Raw genomic sequence first — 14,840 nt, 5'->3', positions numbered from 1 at the left:
TTTATTGCATTAAAAATAGGTATTTCTTTTTCTTTCTTTTTTAAGAGAGAAATTTCCTTGAGTACAAATACCTGTGAACAACACTAACCATCAACTATGGGATCAGAGAATGTCATGTTTCAGAGAGTATTACATGAAATACCATGGCCTACCTCTTACAGAAGCAGATGTTTCCTAATAACATATTTAATGAGGGAAGTGATAGAGTCCTGCATATTAGTGACAATTAAGCCCTGGGGCAAAATTTAGGGCTGGGGGTTGGGGTATATGTAAGTCTCAGGAAGCAAAATGGAATAGAACGTCCTCTGGCCACAGCAAATCCCTCCTTTCACTGAACATTGTGCCTCTTGGAATCTTAGAAGTGGGAGCTATTCATACCAAAGAGGTGCTGAAAGGCCAAAGCAATGAACTTACTGCTTTGTAAAGTTCAGTTCTGTAGACACATTATTTAAAAGAGGCAACTCCCAATTGATTTAAGGACAAATTACCACCTCAAAGTATAGAACTGCAAAATTACATACACTAAGTATCTACAATTTCTCTTCATTTTTCCCCCTTTTGGCAATGGCCTCTAACAACTGGAAATAAGTTTTGAATACTCCCTTATAAGTTGTGTAGGAAGAAAACCAAAGCAATGACTGGGACACTGGCATTATAGTTGGAGAAAAACAAATGAAGTAATCCAAAGCAAATCTATCCATCAACGTATTTGTTTCTCAAACATTTGGTGGAAGAGGTCAACTTGTTTTGAGACCCCCTTACAGGCATTCCTTTATTGAACCATCACAACCACCTCATAAGATAGTTATTATACAGCAGGCTCAGGGGATACAATATCCACAGTTCCTGCCTTCTAAGGGGCACGGACATGAGTAACCTTATACTGTACAGGCAGACCTTGGAGATACTTTGGGTTCAGTTCCAGATCACCACAATAAAGTGAATCCTGATCTTTTTGTTGGTGGAGGGTCTTGCCTTCAATTTGTAAAAAAACCCCTCAAAAAATGCAACATCTGTGAAGTGGAATAAAACCAGGTCTGCCTATATGGTGTGAGGTGGTGAGGTGCGACGGAGGGAAGGTCCTGTGATCTGGAGAACACATTAGAGGGCATCATATTCAGGGTCCCACAGCTGACGCTTCCTCTCAGAAATCCTTTCAGAAATGAAGACTGTCTCCGAGCACCAATTGAGCTGGAAAACCCAACCAGTAACATAAAAGGCATCACTAAACAACTATGTTCAGATTAAAATAAATATCTTAATGTTTTTAGATTTTAATTTTATGTGTAAATGTCTCCAAAGCTGTCATGGTAAAAGAAAGAAGCAGCCAATTGTACAATTAAGGGGCAAAATATATCATTCATAGAAACCATTCTTCTTAAAAGTGTGCCTCAATATCAAGGCATAACCAATCTCTTAGGCTTTTAAAGAAACTCTAAAAGGGAAGGCAAAGATTGCAATTTTACTTAAAAAAAAATTATCAGGTGTTAATGCAAGTTCCTATTGACTCTTCTTTGCAAGACACAGTTCAGAAGATAATTTTAAGAGGAGCATTATTGAGGAGAGACACATTGGAGGAGAAACCAAGATGGCGGCATAGGTTAACGCCAGAGATTGCTGCCTCGAACAACCACTTCAGAAAAACAACTAAAGACGGAACGGACATCATCCAGAACCAAAGGAAGGCTGGCTGAGTGGAAATTCTACAACTAGGAGGAAAGAGAATATCATACCCAGACTCAGAGGAGGCGCAGTGCTGAAGTGAAATACTCAGGTGCGGAGTGCGCACGCGGAGCGGGCTGGTGGCGGAGGGTGCGGTTGTTGTTTTCAATTGGGAGGGAGTTTCAGACTCTGAGCTCCAGATCCGGTCGAGTCTCTAGGGACCCAGACTCAAACGGGAGAAGTGGGACTGTCTGGCTTCGGTTGGAACTCGAAGGCAGCTTTCTCTCCGAGGTTTGCAGCCATTGCTGGGACTCTGTGAGGCAGAGCCCCTAGGGACGGAACTGAGAGCAGCCATAACTGCTCGCTCCTGCCCGCCCTGTAGATCCCCAGGGACCCGCCCCGCCCAAGCCCTGCGCAGAGCCATTTGCCGGATAGCCTCAGGCAAACGCTAGATTAGCCCCGCCCTAGAGATCCAGCACAGAAGCTCTCCCACTGCAGACACAGCGGATTCTCATAGCCAGTTAGCCTGGAGGTCAAATCACCCCTGGTATTGCCGACATCAATCAAGGCTTAACTACAACAAGACTGCGCACAAAGACCACTAGGGGGTGTACCAAGAAAGCATAAAAAATGCAGAGACAAAGAAACAGGACAAAACTGTCAATGGAGGATATTGAGTTCAGAACCACACTTTTAAGGTCTCTTAAGAACTGTCTAGAAGCCGCCGATAAATGTAGTGAGATCCTCAAGAAAACTAATGAGACCCTCAATGTTATAATAAAGAACCAACTAGAAATTAAGCATACACGGACTGAAATAACAAATACTATACAGACTCCCAACAGCAGACCAGAGGAGCACAAGAATCAAGTCAAAGATTTGAAATGCGAAGAAGCAAAAAACACCCAACCAGAAAAGCAAAATGAAAAAAGAATCCAAAAATACGAAGATAGTGTAAGGAGCCTCTGGGACAGCTTCAAGCGTACCAACATCAGAATTATAGGGTTACCAGAAGATGAGAGAGAGCAAGATATTGAAAACCTATTTGAAAAAATAATGACAGAAAACTTCCCCCACCTGGTGAAAGAAATAGACTTACAGGTCCAGGAAGCACAGAGAACCCCAAACAAAAGGAATCCAAACAGGACCACACCAAGACACATCATCATTAAAATGCCAAGAGCAAAAGACAAAGAGAGAATCTTAAAAACAGCAAGAGAAAGAAACTCAGTTACCTACAAGGGAATACCCATACGACTGTCAGCTGATTTCTCAACAGAAACTTTGCAGGCCAGAAGGGAATGGCAAGAAATATTCAAAGTGATGAATACCAAGAACCTACAACCAAGATTACTTTATCCAGCAAAGCTATCATTCAGAACTGAAGGTCAGATGAAGAACTTCACAGATAAGGAAAAGCTAAAGGAGTTCATCACCACCAAACCAGTATTATATGAAATGCTGAAAGGTATCCTTTAAGAAGAGGAAGAAGAAGAAAAAGGTAAAGATACAAATTATGAACAACAAACATGCATCTATCAACAAGTGAATCTAAGAATCAAGTGAATAATCTGGTGATCATAAGAGAATCAGGGACATAGAAAGGGAATGGACTGACTATTCTTGGGGGGGAAAGGGGTGTGGGAGATGCGGGAAGAGACTGGACAAAAATCGTGCACCTATGGATGAGGACAGTGGGTGGGAGTGAGAGCAGAGGGTGGGGCGGGAACTGGGAGGAGGGGAGTTATGGGGGGAAAAAAGAGGAACAAATGTAATAATCTGAACAATAAAGATTTAATTAAAAAAAATAAAATAAATTAATAAGTAGGCAAAAAAAAGAGGAGCATTATTTAGAGTTTGAATCTAGGAGAAAAATAATCTTAAGATGAAAACCTGCATACACATGTTTATAGCAGTACTATTCATAATTGCCAAAACCCAGATGCCACTGAGATGGCCTTCAATAAGTAAACAAACTGTGGTATATCTATACAATGAATACTATTCAGTGATAAAGTAAAAATGAGCTATCAAGTCACAAAAGACATGGAGGAACCTTAAAAGCATATTGTTAAGTGAAAGAAGCCAGTATAATTTCAACTATGAGATTCTGGAAAAGGCAAAACTACAGACACAGTACAAAGGTCAGTGGTTAGGGGGGGCAGGAGAGAAAAGAGATGAGTAGCAGGAGCATAGGGGATTTGCAGGGTGTGAAATTTTCTGTATGATATTATGATGTTGGATACATGACATTATGCATGTATGACATACCCACACACTGTATAACATAAAGAGTGAACTCAAATGTAAACCACAGACTTTAGTTAGTAATAACATATCAATATTGGTTCATAATTGTGACAAATGCACCACACCAATGCAAGACATCAGTAATGAGGGCAACTGTGAGGAGGAGGGGTAGAAGGAGTGTATATATGATAACTCTCTGTGCTTTATGCTCAAATTTTCTTAACCTAAAACTGCTATAAAAAATAAAGTCTATTTAAAAAAATCTCAAGATGGTCCGAAGAGGAAAAAGACTGGATAACCTGAATGAACAGAGAAGTGATTCCATATTATAGAATGAAGTGAATTACTACTATCTCACACATGTTAGTGTACTACAGCATAGTTTTAATTGAAATAATAGGTGTATAATAAAACACCAGGAAGATTAGTGTAGAATTAACTTTATTTTAGAATTGGAAGGGACCCTAAGGATGAATAAAAAGGTTTCGATAAACTTAGAAATTAACCAACTGTGACTATCAAACATTCTAAATTACTCTGAGAAGAGAAAACTGTTTTGTTTCTGCTGGGGCAAAGTGAATGTGTTAAAGTGAGTGTTGTGGAAAAAACATGTTCCAGTCTCTATGGATGCAATAAAAACTCTCTTACAATTTTTATTTATGTTAACACATTAGAACAGGGGTGGGCAAACTTTTTGACTCGAGGGCCACAATGGGTTCTTAAACTGGACCGGAGGGTCAGAACAAAAGCATGGATGGAGTGTTTGTGTGAACTAATATAAATTCAAAGTAAACATCATTACATAAAAGGGTACGGTCTTTTATTTCAATAGTTTTATTCATTTCAAACAGGCCGGATCCGGCCCGCGGGCCGTAGTTTGCCCACGGCTGCATTAGAATATAGCCCAACTTACTACATATGTCTATACCTAAATGGTTTAATTTAGCCAGTGCTAATCTTATAGGTTCTTTGAGGGTTTCTAAAGTGATTTCTTTTAAAAAATATGTTTTTATTGATTTCAGAGAAAGAGGAAGGGGGGAGACGGAGAGGGAGAGAGAGGGAGAGGGGAAGAGGGAGAGGGCAAGAAACATTGGCCGCTCGCATCCCATATGCACCTTGATGGGGTTTGAACCCACCATCTGGGTATGTGCCCTGTCTGGGAATCGAACAAGTGACCTTTCAGTGCAGAGGAAGATGCTCAACCAACTGAGCCACAGTGACCAGGGAAAGCTATTTCTTTATCAATAAAAATGATCCATATCTTTTCAAATATTTTAAAACTCAGGGCAATAAGCGTTGTACTGGCTCATTAGAGAGCTGGTACAGTCTGGGGTTCGGAGTGTGCGTGGTGGAGTTAGACTGTGTAGGTTCAAGTCCTGGCTCTACCACTTGTTGGCTGGGTAACCCTGGGTAATGTACTTAACTTTCCTTGGCCTGTGTTTCCCCATATGTGAAGTGGGGACAATAGCAATACTTACCTCATGATGAATTAATGCACATAATCATTTGTGTAGGGCCTGGCATAGAGACCTCAAGTGTTAACTGTTATTAGTCCTTATAAACTGATTTTAGGAGGCCATACCTGCATGTCATTTTTGGGATCATCTATGACAGTGGTCGGCAAACTGGCCCCTTGAGTGTGGCTCTTCCACAAAATACCACGTGCGGGCGCGCATGTACAGTGCGATTGAAACTTCGTGGCCCGTGCCACGGGTCCAAAGAGCCGCATGTGGCTCGCGAGCCACCGTTTGCCGACCACTGATCTATGACAATCCATCAGGCTGTGGCAACATGAAGATACCTCTATGGTAATACGTCTGCTACTTTGGGGTAATTAAATGATAACATGGTAGACTCCTCCACTAGGTCCAGTGAGAGCAGGAGCCAAATCTTAGTTATGTTTATCAAACTGCATATAATGAAACATTTCTCAGAACAAGGACCCACAGTGATTTACTTCTTCCTGGGACAGAAATTTCAATTTCAGCTACAATGCATACTGCTGAATTGAAAACTTCTTTTTTTTTTCAATTTAGAGAGTAAGCCAGGTAAAGTTTGAATCTACAATACTCTGGTCTAAAGATCTTACTGTACATCATCTGTACCCTAAAGTATTTCCCCTAGGGAGACTGATTATACTGGGACTTTGAGCTGAACGGCCAGAAAACAGAGAAAACAGCAACTTGAGGTTCAACCTGAAAATTAACTGCTCGGTGAGATCCACACCGTTTTTAGTTGGCGAGAGTTCTAATTCACAACCCAGTAGTCCCTGATAGCATCAATCCACGCTTCTGATTTTGAAAGGCTCTGGTGAATCCAGTGAGTGCAACTTTAGCTCCCGTATCAAAGGCTGCTTGATACTTATTCAATCAAGATGGGGAAATAAGGGTTTGAGATATTCTAAGAAGCAATAAAGCTCCCATTTTCATGTAAACCACTCAAAATAACCACCTAGAGCAGCCAACCAGAAGAACGCCCTAAAGAAGAATGGCCTGTAAATCGGCAGCCTTTTCAGTTTCATTTTAAGCAACAGACAAGTATTTAACAAAATTATTCTCCACTGAGACTATTAAAATGGCTTTGCCATTGCTTTAGCGGAATGAAATTTCAGACCCACTTAATTTCAAGAAATTGACTGAAATTCAAATCACAGATCGGGTGTATGTTAAACGGTGCTATGAGCTCTACCCACTATTTATGCTGATTATAGCATTGAAGTAGCTGGACTCAGATAATTGAGTTAAGAGTATGAAATCAGAAATGCCAAGTTAATTTCTTAGGTATGTTCACGAAGAGCGCTAACATCATTACAGGGCTTGATGATTGAAAAACACTCCCATTTTCTTTTTGTGCCCTGGTGACATCATTTGGATGATATATATTTAGAATACAGGTTTCCCAGAATTATAAAACCAGGAGGAACCCTGAAGGGCTTCTCGTCCAATGTTCTCATTTTCTCAGTAAGAAAATCAGTCCCAGGAGAAGTTGGAGAACATAATAAATGCTTGGGCTCTGGGGTCAGATGGATCTGAGTCCTAGTTCCAGTGGGCAAGTTCTTCACTGTGTGACCTGGGGTCAGTTATGTAACTCTATAAACCGAGCATGTCAAACTTACAGCCTGCGGGTCGCATGCGGCCCACAATGAATATTTTTGTGGCCCGGCCAATATTACGTTATGTAAGAAATGTTTTAATAAAAATTTCGTAACTTAACTTTTACAATATCTTGTATACATAATTATTAATAACAAACTACAATGTTCGCTAATGACTGATTACTATAATCGTGTTGCATTCATTTCCCTTACACGCCTTACGCGTAGGCGCACCATTTCTCTCCACTAATACTAGCAGCGAATATTTTAGCAGGCAATTGCCACGTCATTAGTCTTGGACTGACTTGTTTGGTGTGCGCAACAGGAAATATTTTGCTTTCGGAGAACAAGGGAAATAGGTTTATTTGTGTTATACTTATTAATGTGTGCAAAGTTATTCAGTGTCTGCTAAGTTAATGTTCAAAAAAATATTAATTTTTATTAAAATGTTCTATTATTTTATGTTAATGATCACTCATTTATTTCAGCCCTTTGTATTCAGCATGTCTCTATCAAAATAAAACTTCGTTTCTATGAAAATTGAAGCTTTTGTTTTTTTTGTGGCCCACATAAACTTAAACCTTGTTTATTTGGCCCGTGTGAGCCTTTGAGTTTGTCATGCATGCTCTAAGCCTCAGTTTCTTCACCTGTATAATGGGGATAATAGTCGTACTCTCTTATAGGGGTGTGATAAAGATGAAATAAGATGAACATGCACAGGACTCAGCACAGAGAGGGGCACATTGTAACTACTCAGTAAATGTTAGCAGTTATGATAATGACTAAAAAGTGACTCATGAGCCAGGTCAGCAGCAACCAAACTAGACTTAGAGTTCCTAGAACATACCAGAGCTTTTTTCATAAACACAGTCCCTGTAATAAAGGCTCACTGATGCTGACAATTTACATGTAACTTCTGCATCAAGTAGAAAGAAAACTGTTTCAGGCTATTTGCTACTGAATTGGCCAAAATATTAGATCAGCGATCACATGCTGAGGTCTCAATTTCATGAAGACTCAGTCACATTTAGCTTTCCATGAGCAATGGGTATTACATATTATCTTCATATCTGTTTTTAGTTCGATTATATGCTTTTAAGTAACTCCTACCAAAAGCTGCTCATATAAAATAAATGACAAGGTATCTGGCCGAAAATAAAAGTTAGGGTTCACTCAATAATGATGTTAAATCTGACTCCGGTGAGTTGCTACGTGGAATAAGTCCAATATTCTTAATTTGTACTGTCAGTCAGCTATTGCTCTAACCCCTATCCATCTGCTATGGAGGAAGCAAGACTAAGGGACTCTCAGAAAAAAGAGCTAGTGTGGTTCTGCAGTGTGAAAGTTGGATTGGCTGGTACAGACGCCAAGGAATCCTGCAGCCACCAATAACAGATGTCTGGAATGGCCAGTTCTGTCAACATTCACTGTTATTATATGATTCAATGCAGAGTTGAATGTGTTTCTTATACTTAAAAATAATAATTAAGAAGCCTCATAAATAATATTAGCTTTATAGAACATGTTCCCAGTACTTCTGAGTTTGATAAATTTTAGTTAATTGGCAGCCTTTTCAGAAAATCAGTACGTAGACTGTCAAGTGGGTGCTGAAAACATTTTCTTGTAATAAACTAAAGATCATTTTCTTCTCCTAATATGGAGAATGATCCATGTATATACAATTTGTTTTAGATCTTTAAGTGTAAATGTCATACATATAAATATATCAAAAAGACATCAACTCAAACTATAACGAGATGAACTCAAGTATAAACATGAACAAGGCCCGAACACCTTCTCATGTAACACCAGTGTGACTCAGCAGACCAACAGATGAAGAAAATAGTAATGTGAAAAGTGGCAATTTGCATCCATACCCAGTATTTAGTATTTCAGTGATTAGAAATAAAATTGTTTGGCAAACTTACCCGCATTTTTGCACAAGCATCTTGGGTTGATTCTGTCCCCCTGAGCTCTTTAATCAGCATAGAACCTAAATACTAAAACACACACACACAAAAATCCAATGACTTATAAGTACAAATATGAGCAGCGATTTAAAAACACAGTGTGAAAGTACTATTGGCTAGCTTTCTTGGCTGTGCGTTGGTGCACAACTTTTAAGAAGGAACAGTAACTAATCCTAACGAATCAAGACTTCTGTAGAGGACACAGCGGAGTTAACTACAGTTCCGAAAGCTGTAAACTGCTCTTTATAATAATACTGCAGCATTCCCTAAAGACACCATCTTTCACATCATATTTAACTGCAAAATGGGGGCATCTAAAAATGTTTTCCCTGTGTTTTTTTGAAGCAGCAATGTCTGCAAAAATAAATCATGCTGCCGTCTATGTAATTACAGGGTTGTATGAGACAGCTGAGGAGCTGAGCCACAGGCACCCCATTTGGGCTTAGTCGGCTGCTTAGGCAATTAATGTTAGGCTGTTCCAAGGCAGAGATGCCTATTTTGGACCCTTTCCTTCACAGCTGTGTGGCCTCTGATGGTTGACCCACCTGAGAAGGGGATGGGAGCCTGTGGGGAGGGACAATGTCACCTCGGTTGTTCAACCACGGAGGGGGCCCTGGTGCAGATGAACAGTGGAAGGCTGAATGGGGTACCAGAAGGCTGGGAAGCTCTCTTCCTGGAATCACCAACCACTTAGATCTTAGGTGATGGGATCCCATACTGCCTTAGTACAAAACACCACCATGCCCCAGGTTCTAGCTGGAGCAAACACATCTATGTTAGCAAAATGTTTATTTCACCTTGCTATCAAGGGACTCCTCAACTAATTTTGTTGTTGTTGTTGTTAATCCTCACCTGAGGATATTTTTCCATTGATATTTAGAGAGTGGAAGGGAGGGGGAGAGACACACAGAGAGAAGCATTGATATGAGAGAGATACATCGATTGGATGCCTCCCGCATATGCCCCAACCAGGGACAGGGATGGAGCCTGCAACCAAAGAACATGCCCTTGACTGGGATCGAACCCGGGACCCTTCAGTCTGCAAGCCAATGTTCTATTCACTGAGCCAAACCAGCTAGGGCACTCCTCAACTTTTTGAAGCTTCAGTAGGGTTCTTTCCATCTGTCATTTTTCCTTCTCTAATTTCTTTCAGGAAAAAAAAAAAAAAAAAGAGCTCTAGGTGTGTTTTGTTTTAAGTGAATTAAGGTAATTATTTTCCTGACATGACTGAGGAGACCCTGGCACTCTCTAAAAACAGGACTGGCAACCAGTCCTGCCGCCTGGGAAGTCCCGACGAGCAGAGGATGGACAGGGGCACAGTGTGGTCAAAGGCTCTGAAGAAGGCATGTTCAGAAAGTCTCCAGGATTTGGAGGAAGAAGGGGGCATTTCACTCCTACAGATTTTGGGAAATGACTACTGAAATAAATCCCATGTTTCAAGATAAGCAAGCAGTAAAAGAGGTGCAGATAACACCAAGTGGAAAAAAAAAAAAAGCCTAAACTGCTCGAGAAAACCAGAACGCCCACATCTTAATTAAGGAAAAAACGATCTCGGTGAAATCCTTATCTTATAAGGTATCAGGAAAGTTTGTCCTAATTGAAACACTTGCGAGGCAGTTTCAATGCGCTATGAGGGTTCAGCTATGTTTCCTGCTGTAGTCATGACAACCACCTGCCCCCAAACCTATGGTATCTTTTGATCAATTACCCGTTCAGATTACTCACAATTCTCAGCTAAGCTTGATTCCCTCTCCTATTAAAAAATTCTTAGTAATTAATATAATCCTACTGACAACAATGAGGAGAGGTTGGAATTTTTATAAGGCGGTAGACCCCATGCTTTGAGACCACCGGTGAATGGAGATGTCTATATGTGCTACATTGATACTCATTTCCATTTTAAGATTTCAGTGTACATTTTATTTAAAATATACAATTATATAAGAAGGGAAAACGAATCGTAAGCTTCTACAATTAAAAGGGTTATAAAGCTCTATGTATTTGGGGAGATCATTTTAGGAAGATGGGCATTTTGGTATATTTTCAATATAAAATAAAGAAGCCAGAAATATACCCACTATCCCTACTCAGACCCAAATACTGAATTTAAGGTAACTTACAAAAGCTTTGTAATCACACGACTGGAAGATGAGCTTTTCTGGGTGGTGCTGCCAATACTGAACTGGAGTTGAGGCCGTAGCTTCATTTGGAGGGCGCAAGGTAATGGAAGGTTCTCCCCAGTCTCCTGTCTGAAAATCACATTTATTCCAGAGGTAATATGAGCAGTCGGCAAAGTTCATTCCCTGTGGCTAGTCCGAGTTCATCATATACACAGGTGCTGCACATGTGCAAATAAATTTGCGTGTGTTATATGTATACAAACACTTCCACTGTTTATTATGGTTTTATGTGTATTAGCATATTTCCCAAAGCTGAGCTAATTTTTGAGGTGTGAAAGAACTTGAGTTATTCTATTGTTAGAATGACATTGTAAGCTAAATAATTTAAAATTAAAGGTCTTTAAGATATTCATAAGTGGTTTACTAATTCATACTTTTCTGTTACAAGGGAAAGAATTCCTAATCTTTGAAAGAGTTTTCCGTTTTTAAACCTGACTATTTGAAATTTTTAGTTTGAATTGCTTTTATGTGCAGAATACTCAGTTCCATAAATATCAGTTCCCAAATATGACAGGTACCATGTCCTTTGAATAATTTTATCTGTGGAGAAAAGGCTGTATGTGACACTAAACAACATTTTAGAAGAAAGATTTACTAATGGATGACAACTCGTTTCTCTCCTGACTTCATTTGCATTGATATAATGCCACTGTGATTGTTGTGGGCATTACAATGCCATGTTTGGTCATATGTGCATATGCATGTAATTGAGGATCCTGGCTCACAAATACAAGCATATATGCATATGCTGGGCTATCATATAACACACATGCCCACTAGGGCAGACCCATCATTTGACGTATCATTTTCCACGAGGGTAGCCTCAGCCTGCTTTATTGCTTTGGCATACCTCGGAGATACTGCAGGTTCGATCCCAGATCACAGCAATCAGGTGAGTATTACAATAAAGACAGTCGCGATCTTTATTTTTTATTTTAGTCGTAATCTTTTTGCCTTTCGTTTGAAAAAAAAAAAAATACAACATCCGTGAAGCTCAATGAAGCGAAATGCAATAAAACCCAGTCTGCTTGAATACAGTTTAGTGTGAGATCTATAAAGTCGAAGGCCTGTGTTGGCAGGTCTTTTCTGGGCTCTAGTCTGATTTAGATATTACACATGGGAGATTTCTTATTCTTTCCCCTGGCCAAAATTCTGATTTTTCAAAATTCTGTTCTTTCTTCTCAAATAGACATAATTAAAACTAGACAGTAGGCAGATTTCCAAAGCCACTCTTTCCTAACCTGGATTTGACTGGTCTTATAGAATTATGAGAAATTACCTTTCTTAGGAGATGAAAGAATATAAAAAGGTCTCATGAGCTCCTAAACCAAGCAAAACTTTGGCTAGGGACCACGTTCCCTACATGAACTAGCATATGGGTTGACACTGTAGGATTCCTTAAGTAGGATTTTCAAGGAGTCAGGAATAACAATGCAACATTTTGGATGTAGGTGTTTTGGAGGAGAAAGTCCATAGCTTTCATTAAATTCTCTGAAAGAATATGGAGATTCCCAAAGACTAATACCCACAATTCTCCAGGATGTGTGTTTTGGGGAAGAGGACCAGCATTCCAATTTTTCCTGTGCACTTTGGACTTCCATTAAGTGGCCTGTAAGGTGGCTGCCAATGCTGGAACATGTTAGGCACAGGCTTTGCCTTCTGGAAGTTTCTAACTGGCTTTGGAAAACCAGAAGAAAATTTTAGAGTCCCTTGGGAATGCACAGACCTTTTCATAGAGGGAGAGAACATGACGCTTTTCTCTTTAAGATGAGTCACCCCAGTCCCAGAAAGAGCACACTCGGTATCATGCTCTTTCCCGGGCTGCTCACTGGAGCATGTGACCAGTCAGAACCCCTCTCACTCCTCTCTCATGTTCTCATCTGAGCTACTCTGTGAGTTCGTTTTCTTCCAGTTGCTGATTTACATGCAGATGATGTGGTTCTTCAATCCTCCCATCTGTGGATTCTGTTAGGACTTCACCTGGGATATCTATTTTAGCTTTTTGGTCTGTTTCATGATCCATCCCTGATTCATTCTTGAGTTTTTTTCTTTATAGATATATGAATGTTTATTACGTAAGAACCATAACTGACTGCAATTAAGTTTAGCATTAAGTTTTCCCCTGACTTCCTATTCTGATCGTTTCTTTTCCTTCTTTCTCAAACATCTGGCTCTTTATTATTTCTCCAGTATTCATTGCAACTGGCTGTGATTTGGTCTAAAAAAATCCAGTATAAAATTAAAAAATGTAGGCTATGTAGATTTCAATGTTATTTTGAGGCTGTGTGTAACAACTTCTATGTGACAATCTCTCTCTGGAAACATGCAGCGATGTGTACTTAATTAAAAGCTCTCCCAACACCTATCATTTCATCCTCTAATCTCCCCTATTAACTTTCCCCCATCTCCCTCCCCCTTCCCATAGAGCAACAACAACATAGCAACAGGTGTTGTACATTTAAGTCACAGGTAACACTGTTAACGGAACAACAGAAGTTTGCACACAACTCCGTGGAATGGTACAAAAGGAGCTGGTTGGCATCAAAAGATCCTTCGATCCAGCATCTGCTGAAGTGACAGCTCAAACCAAGCATCAGATCTTCACATTAGCCCTGTTACCGTTTAGCTGAGGAACCTTGGCCGAGCTCAGCAGGCAGTTTCACAACAGCCTACACAGACAGGGCAGGAGCTGGGGGCACGATGGGTTGCAGGAGGAGGAGTGGGTGGGGCGAAGCTGGAGTTATGGGAACATTTCAGGTGTTAGTATATTAAGCATGCAAATCATATGCAAACTCATTCCCTAATTGTTTCATTAACTCAGGCACTTTTATAATTGAACTTCAATGTGAGTTCCATACACTTAAAGCAGAACTACAGCCAAATGCTAATCCAAATATTTACATCATCCAGCATAAACTGTAGCAGCCATTTTGGGAATAACAGGCCCCAGCACATACCAACCACCTCCATCTGGAAATCACCCCGATCTCTTATGAGATAACCACTTGAAGACATTAGTGGCACATCCATTTAACTTTGTTTGGCAACAGCATCATCTGCTCTTAGGATTTCACTTTGTCCAGAAATCACAAACCACCTGCTTTGAATCCAGAGTGATCAGACGGGACCTCCCCTGCGGGGTTGGGGGAGGTAATTATAGGGAAGAGAAATATAATCCTTACTTTACTTTCTTTCTGGCCTTGAAACATTGCTCGAGTCCAAATATTTTGAAATTCTCTACGTGGCTGAATCTACCTTTCTGGAAATAGAAATTGAGTTTTGTTATACTTAGTGCTATTTCCAGAAATTCATTTTCAAACTGAGGGAAAAGTGTTCTTAATATTGAATTGGTAAGAAAATAAATTTCTTTTCTTCCTGGATATTCATCAACTTGTTTGTTTTAAACCTTAGAGCTAAGAATATTTAGAAGACTCATCTCAGGTGTTGCGTTTTCCCTCTGGAATTAATTTAACAGGAACGGATGGACTTGGCATCACACTGTGGTGAAGGGCACATGCGGTCTTAGCCCTTGGGTGGGATTCAGCTTCCCCTGGTTGATTGACTGTAGGAACAAAAGAGTTCAGAGAACAAGGGTGCTTTAGGTCTCAGCCCTCCTGGAGGCTGAATTACAGCAGGAATGAGCTAGGAGGAGCTGGGCAGGGTACTGACTATCTGGGGTTTGGC

At 40.1% G+C, this 14,840-nt stretch overlaps 1 protein-coding gene across 7 annotated transcripts in view; it reads right to left on the bottom strand.

Moving 5' to 3' along the window:
- ANKS1B (ankyrin repeat and sterile alpha motif domain containing 1B) overlaps positions 1-14,840 on the bottom strand; it is an 827,013-nt gene that overhangs the window by 36,108 nt on the left and 776,065 nt on the right. For all 7 annotated transcript variants that reach the window (XM_059681894.1, XM_059681893.1, XM_059681896.1 and 4 more), the window contains 2 exons: positions 11,097-11,225; positions 8,935-9,006 (listed from right to left, as the gene is read on the bottom strand). In XM_059681894.1, the coding sequence (XP_059537877.1) occupies positions 8,935-9,006; positions 11,097-11,225 (201 nt within the window). The remainder of the gene's footprint in view (positions 1-8,934; positions 9,007-11,096; positions 11,226-14,840) is intronic.

Source organism: Myotis daubentonii, chromosome 2, assembly GCF_963259705.1.
Source record: "Myotis daubentonii chromosome 2, mMyoDau2.1, whole genome shotgun sequence".
Classification (NCBI taxonomy): domain Eukaryota; kingdom Metazoa; phylum Chordata; class Mammalia; order Chiroptera; family Vespertilionidae; genus Myotis; species Myotis daubentonii.
Note: the sequence above shows the minus strand (reverse complement) of the source record. Positions and strands in the feature narration are given on the sequence as shown.